This window comes from Capricornis sumatraensis, chromosome 2, assembly GCF_032405125.1.
Source record: "Capricornis sumatraensis isolate serow.1 chromosome 2, serow.2, whole genome shotgun sequence".
Classification (NCBI taxonomy): Eukaryota; Metazoa; Chordata; class Mammalia; order Artiodactyla; family Bovidae; genus Capricornis; species Capricornis sumatraensis.
Genome location: NC_091070.1, coordinates 136,000,455 through 136,021,249, shown reverse-complemented (window position 1 = coordinate 136,021,249; position 20,795 = coordinate 136,000,455). Strand labels below are relative to the sequence as shown.

At 40.5% G+C, this 20,795-nt stretch overlaps 1 protein-coding gene across 1 annotated transcript in view; it reads left to right on the top strand.

Annotated features, from left to right (window-relative positions):
• The first annotated feature begins 519 nt into the window (after positions 1–519).
• Positions 520–20,795, top strand: part of EEIG2 (EEIG family member 2) — a 75,152-nt gene continuing 54,876 nt past the window's right edge. The window contains exon 1 of the mRNA XM_068966325.1: positions 520–656. Within this exon, the coding sequence (XP_068822426.1) occupies positions 520–656 (137 nt within the window). The remainder of the gene's footprint in view (positions 657–20,795) is intronic.

Sequence of the window (20,795 nt, the reverse complement as noted above, 5' to 3'; positions counted from 1 at the left end):
TTTAACCCCAGAGAGGCGTGACACCCCAACTGCCGTCGCGGGTCAGTTTCCCGGCGAAGCGCCCGCCCGCCCCGAATTTCCTCGCCCGCCCTCCCCACTTCCGCCCGGCGGTGCGCTGTCGGCAGCGGCCGCTGGGGGCGCCTCTGGGCCCGTGGCACTGAAGAGGCGGCGGCAGCGGCGGTTCTCCCAGCTTCGCCTCTCCTCCCAGACGGGCGGCGGCGGCGGCAAGCTGCACACGGAAAGGGCTCCCACCGCTCAGGCGAGCTGCAGCACAACCACTCCCCGCGGGCGGGCGGGGTCCGCGCTGCGGCCGCCGCCGCGCTCGGACCCAAGTTGCCGCAAGAGGACGCGGCGGCGGCCGGACCTCGGCGCCCCCCGGCCGCGCCCCCGCGCGCAGCTCGCTGCTCGGGCCATGGGGCTGCTTGGGCCCGGGGCTCGACCGAGTTGAAGCGGCGGCGCCGGCCCGCGCGCCCCTTGGGGCCGCCCCCGCACCCTGCTCGCCGGCGTCTGGCTCTCATGATGATGAAAAAGAAGAAGTTTAAGTTTAAGGTGGACTTCGAGCTCGAGGAGCTCTCCTCGGTGCCCTTCGTCAACGGGGTCCTGTTCTGCAAGATGCGGCTGCTGGACGGCGGCAGCTTTACCGCCGAGTCCCCCAGGTAACGCGCCCGCCGCGCCGCCCGCTGCTCCGGAGCAGCTGGAAGGGCAGCATCTCTTGACGCAGCCCCTTTACTCCAGGAGGGCGGCCAGCCTCGTGAGCTTTTTTTTTCTCTAGGGACCAGTCTGAGTGTATCGATCTGCATAAAGTGCTTCGCAAATGGGTTTTCGGCTGGGGTAGCCACCTGCGCTCATGATTCCAGATGGTTCCTGGTATCTGCTCTTCCCTCCTCAGTTCTCCAGGAATGGGAGCGATGGTCAGAAGGGAGAGGATGCTTCTGGTTTCTCTTCAGACGTTTCCATGTTTGTGAGATGCAGAGTGGAACTTGAGCTGTTGTTAGAACAAAAATAACCCAAACTGCTCGAATTCCAGGAGCGCCGGCTCTAAACAGAATCTGCCTGTGCATTTATTTAGCCTTTCTCTTTATGCCTGTCGGTTGCTGGAGGGCTCGGGCGCCCAGGATGCCCAGGCCTGGTCAGACTTGAGTCAAGTGTTCCCTGGAGACAGGACAAGTCTGTGTCTCATCTCAGAGCTGCGTGTCCAGTTACGCCCTAACACTCACTGAATGACCGGTCTTGAAGTGACCGCTAGTTGCTCTGTGTGGAGGAGTTAGAACCAGAAGCACAGCCCAGACCCTGTTCTCATTTGGGGTTTTTCTGGTTGGGTTTTTTTTTTTTTTCGTTTTATTGCTCTCATTTTGAAATGCGCCCCTGGGCCTCTCAGGGAGCGTTATTGGCAGATTACAGAATGAAGTCAGGAGTGGTTCCTTGAGTCATGTCAGACTATTTGTAGGTTAACAGATCTCCTGTAGGTTAACTGTTCCTTAGGAAAAGAGAAAATTTGCGGAATTTTAAAATATGAACTTTTAAGGAATAAGGCTTTTAGTTAATGCTTATTTTGTCATTAGTGCTGTACATGGACTTTATCCTAAAACATACTGTTTTCCTTTTGTCATCTCCATTAATTATGTAATGGAAATAATGTCCATGGGTTTGGAGTTGGGATGAGAAAATTGTCCAAGGTGGCAATATTGAAGCCTGTGAAAACCAGAAAATGTAATTGTCTTGTTGACTAAAGCAAGAGAGTTATGAAGCAATATTGATTCTCAGAATTAAAAAAAAAAAAAGATCAGCTGAGGAGTTTTTTAAACTGTGTGTATGTGTTAGTCATTCAGTTGTGTCCAGCTCTGTGACCCCATGGACTGTAGCCCGCCAGGCTCTTCTGTCCTTAGAATTCTCCAGGCAAGAATACTGAAGTGAATTGCCATTTCCTTCTCCAGGGGATCTTCTGGACCCAGGGATCAAGCCCAGGTCTTCTGCATTGCAGGCAGATTCCTTACTGTCTGAGCCACCAGGGAAGCCCCATTTTTTTTTTTTTTAATTAAACTAATATGATGATACATTCGCTGCAGTCATTTTGAACACACTGGTAAGAGAACAGTGTTACTCAGAATGGTGGAATAAACACTGTACCAGTTCTTAAGGTTGAAAGCCAAAGCCAATTTTTGAATGTTTCTGTAGGTGCAAGTGACAGTTTTACCCTGTCCTGTGACAGTCCCACCCCTGGCTCCTGGCAGTTAGACCAGCTCTCCTGGCCCAGTGGTGACACCTGGTGGTCAGGGTACTTCTCTACTCCCTACTATCTCCCTCATTGGCTTGATTCATACCAATTATGTATCAGTTACCCAGGTATTGTAAGCAGTCGTTTGTTTGGCAAATATGAATAGGCTAAACCCTTTAAGTGGGCTTCCCAAGACCTGCCTGCCAATGCAGGAGACATAAGAGAAGTAGGTTCTATACCTGTGTCGGGAAGATCCCTTGGAAGAGGGTGTGGCAGTCCACTCCAGAAGCCTTGAATGGGGAACCCCCATGGGCAAAGGAGCCTGGTGGGCTACAGTCCATAGGGTCACAAAGAGTCTGACACAACTGAAGCGATAGAGCAAGCACGCACGCAGACCTTTTAAATATATTGTCTTCTCTCACTGCAAGCTTGTGAGGTAGGAATCCCTATTTTGTAGATGAATGAACTGAGATAACTTTTCCGAGGTCCCCACATCTGGTAAGTGAAATGCCAAAATTGAAATTCAGGTTTCAAGCAGATTAATGTCAGATAAAGTACAAAGTTGTGTGCTGTGCTGAATAGGGAGTTTCCCATTGTAGTTAACAAGCAAGGGATGTGATTTGATTTGGAATTAGCAAGATCGGAAAAGAAAAAGTAGAGTATCCTGTATGAAATTTACCCCTTTCTTTTCCAACAAAAATGTGACTGTAATCAAAGTCAGTTAGATTAAAAATAATGCTCTGTATAACCAACCAGACAACACCCATGTAGTTTGAAGGGAAGCGATTTATCATAAGTAGCCTGTTCCTTATTAGGTAGAGGTAGCTGATATAAATCTAAGACCAAGAGTATGGAATGAGGCGGATCTGAACCTAAATCCTAGCTCCACCGTGGCAGATCTATAAAATAGAAATCATCGCTGGCTTATGTGGGTGTTGGGAGGATTTAGTAAGATGATGCACCTAAAACAGCTACCACAATGCTCTGGCACCTAACTGACATTTAAAGAGAAGACAAGGAGCTTATCTAAGAGGGTTTGTTTCCGTTACATGTTATACTTCTTTTCTCCTGGTGACTATGAAAATGTTGACTTGAAAAAGATAACCTCATTTTAGAAGAAAAAGAAAGAAAACCAGGAATACTTAAAGGATGTGAATTATTTAAAAATAGTGTAACTTTTTATTCGTGGATACCAGTCTAGGCAGTGAATCTCTAAATAAATGCTAGATTTTAATTGTTTAAAACATTACCTGTGCTTTGGAAAAAATAAAATATAGTTAACATCTAACATTTCTACCATAAAAATATTCATTGAATTACATAGAAAAGGGTTAACTTAGCAGACCCATGACTGCTTTCCATAGGAAGGCCTGCTTACAGTGTTTTTGTTGGCATCTGGGAACCTCAACAATCAATAGTTGCCTACACTGACATAAAACTTTAGAGTGGCTCATTGTGCCTGAGCTACAGTGTGATTTGTGCTGAATACTTTCTGGGAGTCTGGGATTTTGGCCTGTGCTGGGCAGAGGGTGCCCACATGACCAGCTCAGGGGAGGGGGCGGGGGGGACCCTTAGGTACTGCATCTCTAATGAGCTTCCTTGGTATACACATGTGTTGTCCCAGTTTGATACCTGAGAAGTTGGTTATTGGTGACTCCACTGGGAGAGAGCTCTTGGAAGCTTGCACTTGGCTTCTCAGGGCTTTGTTCCACGCACTTTTCTCCTTTACTGATTCCATTTGTATCCTTTAGCTATAGTTCATCTTAGACATGAGTATGACTACATGCTGAGTCCTGTGAATCCTCCTAATGGATCACTGAGCCTGGAGATGGTTGTGGGGATGCATGAACCTACACAAACTAATAATTCATTTTATTAAAGAAAAGCTTTGGAAGTACACAGCAAATTATAAATATACTTGGTTTTCTGCAAAAATTAAAGCTGTAGATCATTCATTGTTTACCAAATATTGATTTTGCTTTTAACAAGTTTCTAGCTGTCAGGGGCTATGAAAAGTACAACAGATATAAAGGCCCATAAGGCAGTTACCTCTACTTAAGAAAATTAGATCATACATGTATAATTGCTTGGCAGTAGGAGACAGTACGATTTAGTGCCTAATCAATGAGTCAGACAGTATGTGAATGTTGTTGAAATTCTGAAGGTAAAGAAAGGTAAAGGTTATGAAAACCACATCAGCTTTTCAGTTGTGCATGCTGGGAGGATGAATGACTGTTGAGGAAGTGTGGGTGGGAGGACTGATTGAGCAAGTTGACAATAGGAGTTGGTGATAGATCAGCCTGATTGCTCAGAGTTCACATTAAAGTTCTAGCAGAATATAGAGACTTTGAGTGCCATTATAAATAATTTACTTTCCACTGCTCATAGAATAAAAGTCGATCTAAGATTCTTACACTAAGTTGTAATGTGCTTAAAGTGTTTTTAAGCTGGCTGTTGGGCCGATGTTCTTTGTATTCAAATAGGAATAGATTAGAAATGAGGAGACAAATTACAAGTCTATTAAAATAACCCAGGCAAAGTGATTAAGAAAATGAACGTGGAGGCTTCTCATGTATTAATAAATCACTGATGAAACGATAATGCTATGGCAAATGACTTGATAACAAGACAGAGTAAAGAAGTCAAGAAAATTTTTGTTTCATTTTGTTGAGAGGAATATATATATATATATATATATATATATATATATATATTGTTCAGCAGGAGGTCAGTTGTATGTTTAACATACTCTATTGAGTGACAGCCTGATAAGCAGTTGGAGACATTTTTAGTGTGGATTTCTTAGGTTCTGGTAAGCCTTCTTACTGAATTTTTCATCTAGAATTCCCTTACATGATTTTGCCCTTTTAAAGTTTATTATTGTGTTCTGTGGAATGGGTGTGGAATAGAAGCAGGGAGGGAAGCTCAACAGGAAGGGAAATATATATATATATGTGTATATATATGTGTGTGTATATATATATTATATGCATATATATGTATATATATAATTATAACTGATTCCCCATTGTTATACAGCAGAAACCAACACAACACTGTAAAGCAATTATCCTCCAATTAAAAAAAAAGATTGTTATCAAAAATTATTCTTAAAAGGATCCAGCTTCGTAAAGAAGGTGTATCCAGTGAAGGGGCTTCCTAGGTGGCTCAGTGGTAAAGAACCCACTTGCCAATGCAGGAGACATAGAAGACCCGGGTTCAACCTCTGGATTGAGAAGATCCCTGGAAGAAGGAAATGACAACCTATCCAGTCCTCTTGCCTGGGAATTCCCATGGACAGAGGAGTCTGGCGAGCTACAGTCTACGGGATCATAAAAAAGTTGGACACGACTTAGCGACTGAGCAACAACATCATCCAGTGAAGAGGTTAGGAAAAAATATAAAGATTAAAAGGTATTTATTTGTAATAAATGTTATTAAAATGATCAGTATAATGATCACTATAAAATTTATATACTATAAAAATACATTGTATGATTATAGTGATCTAATAAACTGAAGCCAAATTATTGCCTAATAAAATATTTTTGAAGATCTTTCAAAAAGACAGAATATTACATTAAAATCTTTTCAGAACACTCTTAACTTTGTAAAAGCATTCAAATCACTTTTGAGGTTTACTGAGACTATCAGAACAGATTTAATTTCTGGTCTGCTTTAATAAAGAGTACAATAAGAAAATTTTCCTGTATGTTTTAGGATTTCCAAGTTTGCTTTATTTTTTTCTTGTGTGTGTGTGTGTGTGTGTGCTCATAGCTAAATATTTGTCTAAGTTTCACATGAACTTGCGGCAGAAAACCACGTGAATCCAGGGAGTGTCTGGGAAGCTACTGAGCACATCTGTATTGGATCTTTTACTTTGTAAACAAACTGAAGGGGTTTTTTTCTGTTTGGCCAGAGTATATTTTCATGTTTTCAAGATTTTAGTTCTCTGCACATTGTGTACTTCTTTTTAGTAAACTTTTCCCTTATTGCAAAAATAATACATACTCATGGGGAAAACTTAGAAAATAGAAGAGAAAAAGAACAAAAATTGCGTATAAGTGAACCAACTAGAGATAATCACTATTATTAGTATTTTGATGTATAACCTAGGAGTCTTTATTGATCCACATACACACACATACACACACACACACACCCTCCACACACTTATCACATACTTTATTTTTAAAACCAAAGTACAGTCATACCATTCTTACGTTCTTCTCATTTAATGATTCTTCCCATATATTAAATATTCAATTAATTTATTTTTAATAGATGTTTACCATTCCATTGTATAAATGTGTGCAGTTAGTTTGCTAAACAAAGCCCTTTTTGAAAGTCTTTCTTCTTTGCTTTTTTTTAATTAACATTTTTATAAACACACTAAATTGAGCATCTTTAATGTCAAATTTTGCACACATCATTATTTTTTAAGGATTAACACTTAGAAATGAAATTATTGAGTCAAAGGGCACTTTTAAGGCTTTTGATTTATATATCAATATATTACTAACCTGCCCTTTGGTACATTAAATTGACTTTAAGATGAAAGAATTACTAATAAGTAGCAAATGCAAAAAATAACCAGCATTAGAAAATGCTCTTTGACCATCTGGCACAAAATTATTTATACGCTGACCAGAAATAAGATTATCTGTTAACTATAGCAGTAGCTAGAACTTTGCTTATGTGTCAGGAACTTTTCTGGACTTCTCTGGTGGCTTAGATGGTAAAAGAATCTGCCTGCAATGCAGGAGACCCAAGTTCAATCCCTGGGTTGGGAAGATCCTCTGGAGAAGCGAATGGCAATGCACTCCAGTATTCTTGCCTAGACTAGAATTCCATGGACAGAGGAACCTGGTGAGCTACAGTCCATGGGGTTACAAAGAGTTAGATATGACTGAGCGACTAACACACACACACAAGAACTTTTCTAAGCCTTCACATCCTCAAAATAATCCTAGGAGGAAGGTAATGGATTATTCCATTATCACTATTACTACTGCTATTACTCTTGTTTTATTCCTAAGGAAACAGAAGCCAAAGAGGTGCTGAAAATGAACACAGCTACTAAGTGGCCAAGCAGGGAGTCAGTCTGGCTTCAGGGTATGCTGTTAGGCACAGACCTCTGCTGTCTCTCAATTTTTATGTTATGTGTTAAACATCTTAAGTTTTAACAAACCAGTAATAATATATATAGTATCTTTTCTGAATGCTAGTGTCAGAAAACTGGTTCCAGCATGCCACACCTCTAAACAAGTCTTTAGACCTGGCTGTTTAGATTTGCCCAAGGTTATTGTATGTGGAAGATGAGAGACATAGTACTCAGACACATACTGGTTTTTTTTTTCAAGGTGTGACTTTCCAGCTATAAATCCTCAAAACTGTTTCATTAGTGGATAGTTGTAAAATTGTTATTAATGCCATTTTACACTAGGAAGTTAATATTCACTATTGTATCACTGAGTCTTGCACACTAGGCAGTTTATAAATATTCATATTGAAAGAATGCAGATATTTGGAGAAAAAATCAATTATAGCTTTACTAAGAATGACAAATACACAGATTCCCAAATTATATATATAGGGAAGTCATATGGGGAAATCACTGCAGATGGTGATTGCAGCCGTGAAATTAAAAGACTTTTACTCCTTAGAAGGAAAGTTATGACCAACCTAGACAGCATATTAAAAAGCAGAGACCTTACTTTTTCAACAAAGGTCCATCTAGTCAAGGCTATGGTTATGTAGTATGGTTAGTAGTCAGGTATGGATGTGAGATTTGGACTAGAAAGAAAGCTGAGCACCGAAGAATTGATGCTTTTGAACTGTGGTGTTGGAGAAGACTCTTGAGAGTCCCTTGGACTGCAAAGAGATCCAACCAGTCCATCCTAAAGGAGATCAGTCCTGGGTGTTGATTGGAAGGACTGATGTTGAAGCTGAAACTCCAATATTTTGGCCACCTGATGTGAAGAGTGGCCTCATTTGAAAGGCCTCATGTGAAGACTCATTTGAAAAGACCCTGATGTTGGGAAAGATTGAAGGCAGGAGGAGAAGGGGACGACAGAGGATGAGATGTCTGGATGCCATCACTGACTCAATGGACATGAGTCTGAGTGAACTCCGGGAGTTGGTGATGGACAGGGAGGCCTGGCGTGCTGCGGTTCATGGGGTCACAAAGAGTTGGACACGACTGAGCGACTGAACTGACTGAACTGATGGGGAAATAAATGCCGTTCTCTATACACAGCTTATAAGAATTAGTATTCACTTTGGGGTGTCACCCTTTGAGGGGCATTATCAGGTTGAGATCCAGGGAACTATATTAAGATTCTGAGAGCGAGTTTCAGGAGAAAATGATGGTGTTCAAATACTAAGAAATGAGCATGTATATTTATATATTTTACATTCCTAATTTTATTTATTACAAAATCCCTTTTACAGAGGTAAAATCCTTTTTGCCTCCTACTGGGTTAGGATATATATCAAGTTCTGTAACATTTATATTTGAAAGATAACAAGTGGTTTAAACTATCTAGAAATTTATTTTTCCACATATGAAGTCCAAGCTAATGTGTGGCTCTGACCTGTCAAGTTACCAGGGGCCCTGACTCTTTATCTTGTTGCTCTTTCAGGTCCAGGGTATTGTTCTCTTCCACAGGGACTAAGTTGGCTCACTCCACATCCGAATTCCAGCCACCGGGAAGGAGGAAAGGGGAAGGGGAGGTCTTTTTTTGCTCATAGCCCATTGACCAGAACTTGAGCAGGAGGATACATCCAGCCCCAAGAAGGTTGAGAAATGTCATCTCTGCTGGGTGTCTGTTTACCCAGCAGAAGATTCAGTTATGATAAAGAGAATGAGAAGACAGTTATCAGGGGACAGTTAGCTTCTGCCATTCTTCTCTCTTAAAGAAGAGAAAGTTGATCTGCAGGAAAGCAACCTAATTTGTTCAAGGTCACACATCAATTAAATGAAAAATATTTCTCTCCCATAAAGAGAGAACCAACTTATGCTGGGTAGATCAGAGAAGAGAACCAAGGACCAGTGGGGAAATGTTAAAGACGGCATGTTTCTATTCAATATAATAACAAAATATAATCTCCATCATTTAAAGGAATACAGTAGTTAGTGAATAGGCTACCTTATCCATTTGTCAGGAACGTTATCCTTCATTAGAAGTATGGGTGACCCTAGATGATTCTTACAGCTCTAACTCCAGGATTTCTATCATATAGGACCCCAAAAAGTTTGTTCAGGGTCCTGTATGATCTTATGGAAGAACCCAAAGGAACTTTTTGGCCAACCCAATATGATTAAGTGTTCAATTTTATTTCCTAATAAACTGCTCTTCCTATGTGTGCCAAATGTGCGTGTGTTTCTGTCTCCTTGATTCTCTTTCCTATTTTCACCTCTTCTTTACCATTCTTTTAGTTGATTGAAATTCCAGGCCTTCTTCAAGATCTAGATCAAATGTCTCATCGGCTTTATGCCCACATCTGTTCCAGACTACAGTCCACCCACTGCTTTTCTCCAATACTTATTTCACATACTGTGTTCTTAATAAATAGTTATTATTTGTTGAATAAATAAAATCTTTTCTCACCATCCCCAATATGATTTCACCTCTAACTCAATTCCTGTAGTTCTTGTTTCTACAATTCATTTCACCCAAATTCATTCCTTTAATTACCTATAAAGAGTTCTATGAAGTGTAAAATATTCAGTTGTTGTTCAGTTGCTAAGTTGTGTCCAACTCTTTGCAACCCCATGGACTGCAGCATGCCAGCCTTCCCTGCCCTTCACTATCTCCTGGAGTTTGCTCAAACTCATGTCCATTAAGTCAGTGATGCCATCCAACCCTCTCATCTTCTGTTGTCCCCTTCTCCTCCCGCCCTTAATATTTCCCAGCATCAGGGTTTTTTCCCAGTGAGTCAGCTCTTTGCATTGGGTGGCCGGAGTACTGGAGCTTCAACTTCAGCGTCAATCCTTCCAATGAATATTCAGGGTTGATTTCCTTAAGGATTGACTGGTGTGATCTCCTTGCTGTTCAGGGGACTCTCAAGAGTCTTATCCAGCACCACAATTCAAAAGCCTCTGTTCTTTAGCGCTCAGCCTTCTTTATGGTCTGACTCTCACATCCGTACATGACTACTGGAAAAACCATTGCTTTGACTAGACCTTTGTTGGCAAAGTAACGTCTCTGTATTTTAATGTGCTGTCTAGGTTTGTCATAGTTTTTCTTCCAAGGAGCAAGTGTCTTAATTTCATGGCTACAGTCACCATCCTCTGTGATTTTGGAACCCCCCAAAAATAAAATCTCTCACTGCTTCCACTTTTCACTCTTCTGTTTGCCAAGAAGTGTTGAGACTGGATGCCATAATCTTCGTTTTATGAATGTTGAATTTTAAGCCAGCTTTTTCACTCTATGCTCATCAAGAAACTTTTTAGTTCCTCTTCTCTTTCTGCCATTAGATTGGTATTATCTGCATATCTGAGGTTGTTGATATTTCTCCTGGCAATCTTGATTCCAGCTTGTGCTTCATCCAGCGAGGCATTTTGCATAATGTACTCTGCTTATAAGTTAAATAAAAGGGGTAACAAAATACAGCCTTGACGTACTAACCAGTCTGTTATTCCACGTCTGGTTCTAACTGTTGCTTCTTGACCTGCATACAGGTTTCTCAGGAGGCAGGTAAGGTGATCTGGTATTCCCATCTCTTGAAGAATTTTCCAGTTTGTTGTGATCCACACAGTCAAAGGCTTTAGTGTAGTCAATGAAACAGAAGTAGATGTGTGTTTAACATTCCCACCTCTTTAGTAGAAAAAAATGTGTGTTTACACGTTCCCATCTCTTTAGTAGAAATAAATACAAGAAAGGGTAGGAAAAGTGTTAACCTGGTTTTGTTTTGGGTGGGGGGAGTGTCAGAGGAAGTATCATAGAAGATAATTCCTTAGCAAGATTTTGAAAAAAGTCTCACTGGAGAATAAATGGGACAGTAGAAGGAACACTGTGCACAGTGGCAAGGAACAGCAGCATGGTGTGTGCTGGAAGCCCTGTGCGTATAGTGGTTATTACTGCTGCCACATAGGAAACAGGAGAGAGTGGGCTTGCTTGGATACTGCAAGGTCCAGGGAACCAAGAGCAGAGGAGTGACTTATGCAAAGTAAGTAGGTTAGCCTAGGGCTGGAGTTTAAGAGAATTCTCATCTGATGACCTTAGCTTTCTCAGTAGGAATCCAAAAAGATGAGGGATATGAGGATAATGATTAAAGACCAGAAAAGCTTCTATAAGGAATAGGAGAGGTAGATGATCAAAGACAAGGTCCAACTGAAATTTCAAACATGAATTTTAATGATGGCAACATGCATGTTCGTGCATCTTTCTCTGGAGAAAGTCTAGAGAGTGGGCAAGGTCCCGTGTATAGGTATTACTGAAATGGTGTGAGGATAGGCATAAGGCAGAGGACGCTGGGTTTAGGATGTTAGGTTATTGGCATAATGTTAAAACAGCCAGAGAATAAGAGTGTTACACAGCCAGATGTCATGTGCCTCATGTTGGAAGTAGTAGAGTTGGAGCCTATAAGTGGCACCAAGGATTTGGGAAAATGCTCACACTGCTCCCTGTGGAAGATGGGAGTGGAGAAGAAATATCTACCCTATAGGGCTTCCACACAAGTGGTGTGCTCAGGAGACAGCCAGGGTTCAGTTAGGCAGTGGACTGTTAAGTGGAGAGAATGTAGGAGTTTGTTTAGCCCTGGAACCAGGGTTTCATGAGATGTGGTAGAATGAGTTGGGGGAGAGAACATTCTGAAGATGTAGGGAGAATAAAGTGACCAGGACTTGCACTGTAGTCTTTCCTTGTGGATTAGAGGAATGAAAGGTATACACAGAATGGAATGGCCTTAAGATTTCCTGTATGGGTATAAAATAAATTAGGATTGTATCCAAGGACGAGGTAATACAGGACACATTCCCCAGCTTCTCCTTCTAGGAGAGCAAGAATGAGGCCATGTTAGGTCATGCCTTTTACTACCTAGGAGTCCTTGCCTGCTTTTATTGTCTGCGTCTCTGTCTGACACCCTCCATATAAAAATTTATTCTTCATCCACACTAATCTTTCACTCTGATTTCAGAGAACAAACTGTTCTTTGTCTTTTAGATGCCAAGTCATTTCCCTTTGAGCCTATCTTCATCTAACTTTCTTCTCTCCCTCTCTGTACAATCCTGATCCAAATTTTTTTTTTAATTTTAAATTTATTTTTAATTGGAAGATAATTGCTTTACAATGTTGTGTTGGTATCTGCTCTACAACAGTGTGAATCAGCCATAAATATACATATATCCCTTTCCTCTTGAGTTGACCCATACTTTATGAAAGAATAATCTGCATTTGCCATCTCTTACGTGTTCTTCTCCCCTCAACCCCACACTTTGAACTCTACTCCAGCTCTGAGCGGAAATCATCCTTGCTCGTTTTATCAACCATGTCTGATATCTAGTCATTGTTTTCTCATTTGTGCCTTTGTGCTCTATTCTCAACTCTGTGATAATTAGCTATTTCTTAAAACTTGACGATATTGGTATCCAAGAACCTTTTTTTCTACTTTAACTTCCCATTTCTCTTGATTCCTTCAATGAATTCTGTGAGGGCACTTTTACCTACCCTCCTTTTTTAAAAGCAAACTTTAAGAGCAGTATTAGGTTCACAGCAAAACTGAATGAAAGTACAGAGTTCCTGGGTATCCCTTGCCTCCATGCATGCACACACATACCCACATGCACACAGCCTTCCCTGCTGTAAACGTCATACACCAGAGTGGTACATTTGCTACAGTTGAAGAACCTGCATTGGCACATTATCATCACCCAAAGTCTGTGGCTTGAATTAGGCTTCACTCTTCATGTATAGGGAGAAGGAAATGGCAACCCACTCCAGTATGCTTGCCTGGAGAATCCTGTGGACAGAGGAGCCTGGTGGGGCTGCTGTCCCTGGGGTCGCACAGAGTTGGACACAACTGAAGTGACTTAGCATGCCTGCGTGCATTGGAGAAGGAAATGGCAACCCACTCCAGTGTTCTTGCCTGGAGAATCCCAGGGAAAGAGGAGCCTGGTGGGCTGCCATCTATGGGGTCAAACAGAGTCTGACATGACTGAAGCGACTTAGCAGCAGCAACAGCTTGGTGTATAGTTGGAGTCATATAGTAGGTAGCCATATTCAGATTCAGTAAGTAAACTTCTTTCATTTAGTAATACACATTCAAGATTCTTCCATGTCTTCATGACTTGATAGCTCATTTCTTTTTCCCAGTGAATAATATTCTGTTTTCTTGGCATACCATCGTTTATCTATTCACCTGCCATTCGCTGTGTGATTCCACTCGCATGGTACCTAGAGTGGTCACATCTACAGAGACAAAGTAAAATGATGGTTGCCAAGGGCTGCGGGGAGGGAGGATTGGGAGTTTTTGTATAATGGATATGGATTTCAGTTTTACAAAATGAAAGGGGTTTTTGGATATTTGGTGCACAACAGTATGAATATATTTGAAACTATTGAACTTAAAAGTGGTTAAGAAAGTACATTTTGTTACATATTTTTCCACACTTTAAAAACATAAATAAATATCTTACACCTTCCCCCCCCATTTTTATTAGGCCAAGCTGATTACTTACATGTTAGTACGTTCAAATAAGAGCTTTCCAGTTTGTCATGTTCCATGCAGTCAAAGGCTTTAGCCTAGTAGTTTGACTGTGATTGACTGTGTGAAACATGACAAACTGTGGAAAGCTCTTAGAGAGACAGGAATACCAGACTATCTTACCTGTCTCCTGAGAAATCTGTGTGTGGGTCAAGAAGCAAGTTAGAACCATGCATAGAACTGATCCATGCAAGATCAAGAAAGGACTCTGCCAGGGCTGTCTGCTATCACCCTGTTTGTTTAACCTATACACTAAGTCCATCATGAGAAATGCCAGGCTGGATGAATTACAAGCAGGACTCAAGATAGATCAGAGAAACATCAACAACCTCAGCTATGCAGATGACACCACTTTAACAGCAGAAATCGGAGAGGAACTGAAGAGCCTCTTGATGAGGGTGAAGGAGAAGAATGGAAGAGCCGGCTTATGACTAAATATTGAAAAAAACTAAGATCATGGTATCTGGCCCCGTTATGGGCAAGGCAAATAGAAGAGGAAAAGTGGAAACAGTGACAGATTTCCTCTTCTCGGGCTACAAAGTCACTGCAGATGGTGACTGCAGCCTTGAAATCAGAAGACAATTGCTTCTTGGCAGGAAAGCGATGACAAACCTAGACAGTGTACTGAAAAGCAGAGACATTACTCTGCTGACAAAGGTCTGTATAGTCACAGCTATGGTCTTTCCAGTGGTCACATACAGTTGTGAAAGCTGGACTATAAAGAAGGCAGAACGCCAAAGAATTGATGCCTTTGAACTGTGGTGCTGGAGAAGACTCCTGAAAGTCCCTGGATAGCAAGGAGATGGAACCAATCAATCTTAAGGGAGATCAACCCTGAATATTTGCTGGAAGGATTGATGCTGAAGCTGAAGCTCCAGTAGTTTGGTCATCTGATACGAACAGGCCACACATTGGAAAAGTCTCTGGTGCTGGGAAAGGTTGAGGGCATCATAGGATGAGATGACTGGACGGTGTCACTGATGCAGCAAACATGAACTTGGGCAAACTTCGGGAGATGGTGAGGGACAGGGAGGCCGGGTGTGCTGGAGTACATGGGATCGCAAAGAGTTGGACACAACTGAGCAACTGAGCAACAAAAATATTCAAATAGTGGAGAAGGAAATGACCACCTACTCCAGTATTCTTGCCAGGATGATCCCATGGACAGAGGAGCCTGGAGGGCTCCAGTCTGTGAAGTTGCAAGAGTTGGACGCAACTGAAACAACTGAGCACACATTCAAATTGAAAGTATTAAAAAGAAGGTCTTCTCTTTTTTAAAATTTGTAATTTAGGGAAATCGCACCCTGAATTTTCTGCAATAGCATTGATGAGTATGTTCAGCCGTTCTACCAACTAACATGATTTAACAAAATACAGACCTGGGGTTATATAGTAGTTTTTATCTAACAGTTTTAGGAAAGTCTCTCTCCCTCCCTGCCCCAACTTGGATTTCTGCTTATTTAAACCATTATTTTTGCTCATAAGTCTTAAAGATATATCTTACTTGTTGCTAGTAGTATTTTACAAGAAAAAAAATTCTGTAAAATACTATGTATAATGCTTACTTTCATCTTTTGTGTTAGCACTTTTCATCATTTCAAATGATGTATTCTTTATAATAATCATTACTGTAAACATAGGGATAAAGTATAATTTTTACCATCCAGGAGTGTGAAGTTTAGTGGGAAATACTGACACATGCAATATAGGGCAGAATGACAAAAGTCCAGAGTAGCAGTAAATACAGGAAATAAAATTGTATGGCAGTTCAGAGGCGAAAGGGAGCTATTTATTCTTACTGAGAAGGTAGAGAAGACTGCTTAGAAGAGGTAGCATGTGCACTGAGCTTTGAAAGATTAGTAGGATTTAACCAACAGGAGTGGGGAGAAAGGGATGAAACTATCATTTTGACTCTTAATAATATTTTGACTTGTGTTTATTATCAAAAACTATTTTTAAGAGTGATACATCAATACTGGGCGATACCGAGGGTTTCCCCGGTGGCTCCACAGTCAAGAATCCTCCTGCAGTGCAGGAGATACAGGAGACACGGGTTCAATCCCTGGGTTAGGAAGATCCCCTGGAGAAAGGAATAGCTACCCATGCCAGTATTCTTGTCTGGAGAATCCCATGGACTGAGGAACCTGGTGGGCTACAGTCCACAGGGTTGCAAAGAGTCGGACTTGACTGAAGGGACTCAGCGCACACACGCACGCGCGCGCACACACACACACACACACACATCAATACTGAATCTTCATCAAGAAAGCATTTTTATGTGCAACTGCTTTAAAAAACACTGGTAATTCCTCAAATGTTAAACAGTTACCATATGATCTAACAGTTCCACTAATGTACCCCAAGAGAAATGAAAACATGTCAACACAAGTTTGTTCTCTAAAATACTATGTACAGTGAACCCTTGAACAACATGGGGCATGAAGGTTAGGAGTGCTTGCCCTGTGTACAATGAGGCCAAACTGAAACTCTGAGTTAAAAGCAGGAAAAGGCTTATTGAGGGGCCATGTAAGGGGGTGGGTGGCCCATGTCCCCAAACCCCAAATTCCTCCAAAGGTTTCAGCAAAACCTTTCTAAAGGTTCAGTGAGGGAGGGGCGTGGTTAGTTGTTGCAGACTTCTTGGTATAGAAATCCTTTGTTCTTGAAGCTGTCCGGGTAGGTTGGGTTGCAATGTTTTTGTAAACCTAGGACAAAACAAATATTATTCTCTATTCTGCAACTTTTTATCTCTGTACGAATGACTCTTAAAGATCAGTACCTGAGAATGGGCTATCCTGTATATTTTAGGTAACAGGCAGCATGCTTTTTACAAAAGGTGCAGAGCCAGCATGACTAAGCACAGGCAACAAAGCATGCGCGTTAAAGCAGAAGGAACAGATCTAATATGGAGTCAGATTTGGGGTTTTTTTTTCTATTACATGCAGAGTCTGCACAGCCAGAGACCCACCTATATTAGTCAGCTCTCCTTATCCTCTATGTCCACAGTTCTACATTCTGAGATTCAGCCAGGCATAGATTGTATAGTACTGTAGTATTTACTGTTGAAAATACCTGTGTGTCAGTGGACTCACAGGGTTCAAAACCATCTTATCCAAACTATACATGAATTTTTCATTATTTATAATAACCAAAAAATCCAAATATCCCCACTGTGTGTCAGCTGATGAAGATAAGTGACACGTGGACTGTCCATACAGGGAAATGTTATGTGGCAATGTGAAGAAAGTCCCAGTACATGCTACAACATGGATGAAACTTTAAAACTTTGTGCTAAGTGAAAGAAGCCGGTCACAGACCACCTGTTATATGTTTCCACTTATATGAAATGTCCAGAATAGGCAAAGTCTGCAGAGACAGAAAGTAGATTAGAAGTTGCCTAGGTTTGGGAGGTTGGAGGGAAATGAGTCCGACTACTCATGGGTATGAGGTTTTTTTTCCCTAAGCGATGAAAATGTTCAAAAATTTATTTTAGTGGTGGTTTCACACTCTATGACTATACTAAGAAACCATTGAATTGTACTTTTAAATGGGTGAATTACATAGTGTGTGAATTATATTTCAATAATGGTATTTTTAAAAGCATTTTCTGACAAAACTCCATTAAGCCAATCTAATTAACTCCTCAGACAGTTTTCTATGTCAGCTTATTCTTTCATCTAACAAATATCTATTGGGTGTGTGTGCCAAGCACTATTCCATGCAATTGAACTATTTCTGTTCTTACTTCACTTTTTATTTTGTGAAATTATTTTCTTTGGTATTTATTCTCTGTATATTTTGCAATGAACATGAGGTATAAATCAACTGCAAAGATTATAATAGCTATCTTAATTTATATTAATCTGCCATACTTTGTATAGTAGCTATTATTTTTATTAAGTCCCAAATTTTCAGGATCAGATTTTACATTATCTAAATTTTGTTAAGAATTTTTAATTTTTGTGGCAATTTACAGTCAAGAACAGTCTTTATCTTGTGTTATTTAGCCAGTGAGTTATTTTAGCTAATTTTATGTTTATATTGTTGCTACCATTAGTATTCATTATGAGTTGGAGAAAAGACTTGTAAAATTTTTCTTTCTTAGCTAATAGAACAGAAAAGTTTGAGCATTACTTTCCCACTTTGTATTGTGGTTTAGGGATCGAAAATGTTCAAAGTCAACAACATATCCTGCTCTGTGGTAGGAGAAGAATGGACCTGAGAAGCAGGACCACAGAACCATAAATATGGATCGTATTAAGAACATGGTGGCTAGGTGGTGGAGCAGAACAGAACACATTCAGGGCCTGTATTTAAGGACAAGACTGCTTTGGAGGTCAGATTTTGGCAGGCCTGGGGTGCCATTCTGTGAAGACTAGGCTTTATTCTGTTGGCAATACGACCTTGAATCCCCCTTGTTTTCTGATTCTAAAATTAAGATTCCTGTAGAACATTTGGAAAGATACTTAAAATTATGAAGGAGAAAATGTTACCCATCAGAGAGAATCAATGTTAACATTTTGAAATATACCTTTCTAGTTTCTTCTAATTCACTTTTTACACAATTGAAGCCAGATTACATACACAGTCTTTTATCCCACTTTTTTTAAAACTGAACATTATAAGCATTTTCCTTGTTATGAAATGTCTCTAGAAAAAAATAAACTCTTTAGCATGTTATTTTAGTAGTGCCATACATTGTATTCTTTTATGAATGGGCTGTATATCAAGTAACAATTCTGTTTTGGATATTCCGATTAGTTCCAGTTTATGCCTTCTCTTGACAGTACCAGGTTCTTTCTTGTGAATATCTGAATGTGAGGTGCAAGCAAGGTGTGTGATAGGCAGCTAAGAATTTGTCTAAAACTGAGCACAGTAGTCAGAAGTTCTTTCATACCTAGATCTTAGGATAATCCATATGGGCGAGATAATTAAAACCCGAGATAGCCTATAGAACAAAACACAAGAGTCCAAGGATAGAACTTTGGTGGAAGAAGATATAATGAAGACAAATGAGAACAAAACACTGGACAGGATTTAACATCACAGAAGCTAAACCAGAAAAACAAAAACAAAAAAACTTGAGGAGAGGGTGTTCAGCCCTGCCCTAGAGTGGAGAGATGGAGTCATGTGAGAGCTGTACTCTTGATTTGATGGTCAGCAAGTATTTGGTGAACTTTTTTTATACATTATTGAGGCATAACTGATATAACATTGTATTAGCTTTAGCTGTACAGCATAATCATTTGGTATTTGTATATGCTACCACACCAGTTTAGATAACATTCATCCTCATACAGTTACAGAAAACCTTTTCTTCTTGTGATGAGAACTTTTAAGACCTACTCTCTTAGTAGCTTTCCAATATGCAATACAGTATTATTAATTGTAGTCACTATGACCTCATGACTTACTTATTTTATAACTGAAAGTTTGTACATTTTGATCCCCTCACCACTGTCACCCACCCACATATCAGTGAGAGCATATACTATTTGTCCATATGTCTCTGACTAATTTCACTTAGCATAATACCCTTGGGGTCCATCCATGCTGTCAAAAAATGGCAATATTTCCATCTTATTTTTGGCTAATATTCCATTGTGCGTGTGTGTATTTCACATTTTTCTTTATCCATTAAATTTATTGATGGACACAGGTTGTTTCTGTATCTTGTCTATTGTAAATAATCCTACAATGAACATGACAGGGGACTGTGTATGCAGATATCTTTGAGAGTTAGTATTTCCTTTTTTCCCTCCTCCCCAGATAAATACCCTGAAATGGAATTGTTGGATCATATGGTAGTTCTGTTTTTGATTTTTTAAAGAACTCCTCACTGTTTTCTATAGTGGTTGTACCAGTTTACACTCTCACCAGCAGTGCACAAGGGTTCTCTTTTCTCCATACGCTCCTCAACACTTGTTATTTCTTGTCCTTTTTGATGATAGCCATTCTAACAGTGGTTTTGGTTTGTAGTTCCCTTATGATTAGTGATGTTCAGCATTTTTTCATGAATCTGGATGTCTTTGGAAAAATGTCTGTTGAGATCCTCTGCCCACTTTTTAATTGGATTGTTTGGTTTTAATCAGATTATGTGTGTGTGTGTTTTATATTTTGGGTATCAATTCATTACCAGATATGATTTGCAAATATTTTCTCTCTTCATTCTGGAAGTTGTCGTTTCATTTTGTTGATAGTTCCCTTTGCTGTGCAGAAGTTTTTTAGTTTGATGTAGTCCCATGTGCTTATTTTTGCTTTTATTTCTTTTTGCTTTTGGTGTTAAATCAAAAAGTCATGGGCAAGACCAATGACAAGGCGCTTACCACCTGTTTTCCTCAGTAATGTTCAGGGTTTCATGTCTTACATTCAGTTTAATCCAATTAGAGTTAATTTTTATGGATGTAAGATAGTGGTCTGGTTGCCTTCTTTTGAATGTGACTATCCAGTGCTTCGGAGAAGGCAATGGCACCCCACTCCAGTACTCTTGCCTAGAAAATCCCATGGACAGAGGAGCCTAGTAGGCTGCAGTCCATGGGGTCGCTAAGAGTCAGGCATGACTGAGCAACTTCACTTTCACTTTTCACTTTCATGCATTGGAGAAGGAAATGGCAACCCACTCCAGATGGAGAATCCCAGGGACGGGGAGCCTGATGGGCTGCCTTCTATGGGGTCACACAGAGTCAGACACAACTGAAGCGACTTAGCAGCAGCAGCAGCAGCATCCAATGCTTCCCTGGAAGCTCAGCTGGTAAAGAATCCACCTGCAATGCAGGAGACCCCAGTTCGATTCCTGGGTCAGGAAGATCCCCTGGAGAAGGGATAGGCTCCCCACTCCAATATTCTTGGGCTTCCCTGGTGGCTTGGACAGTAA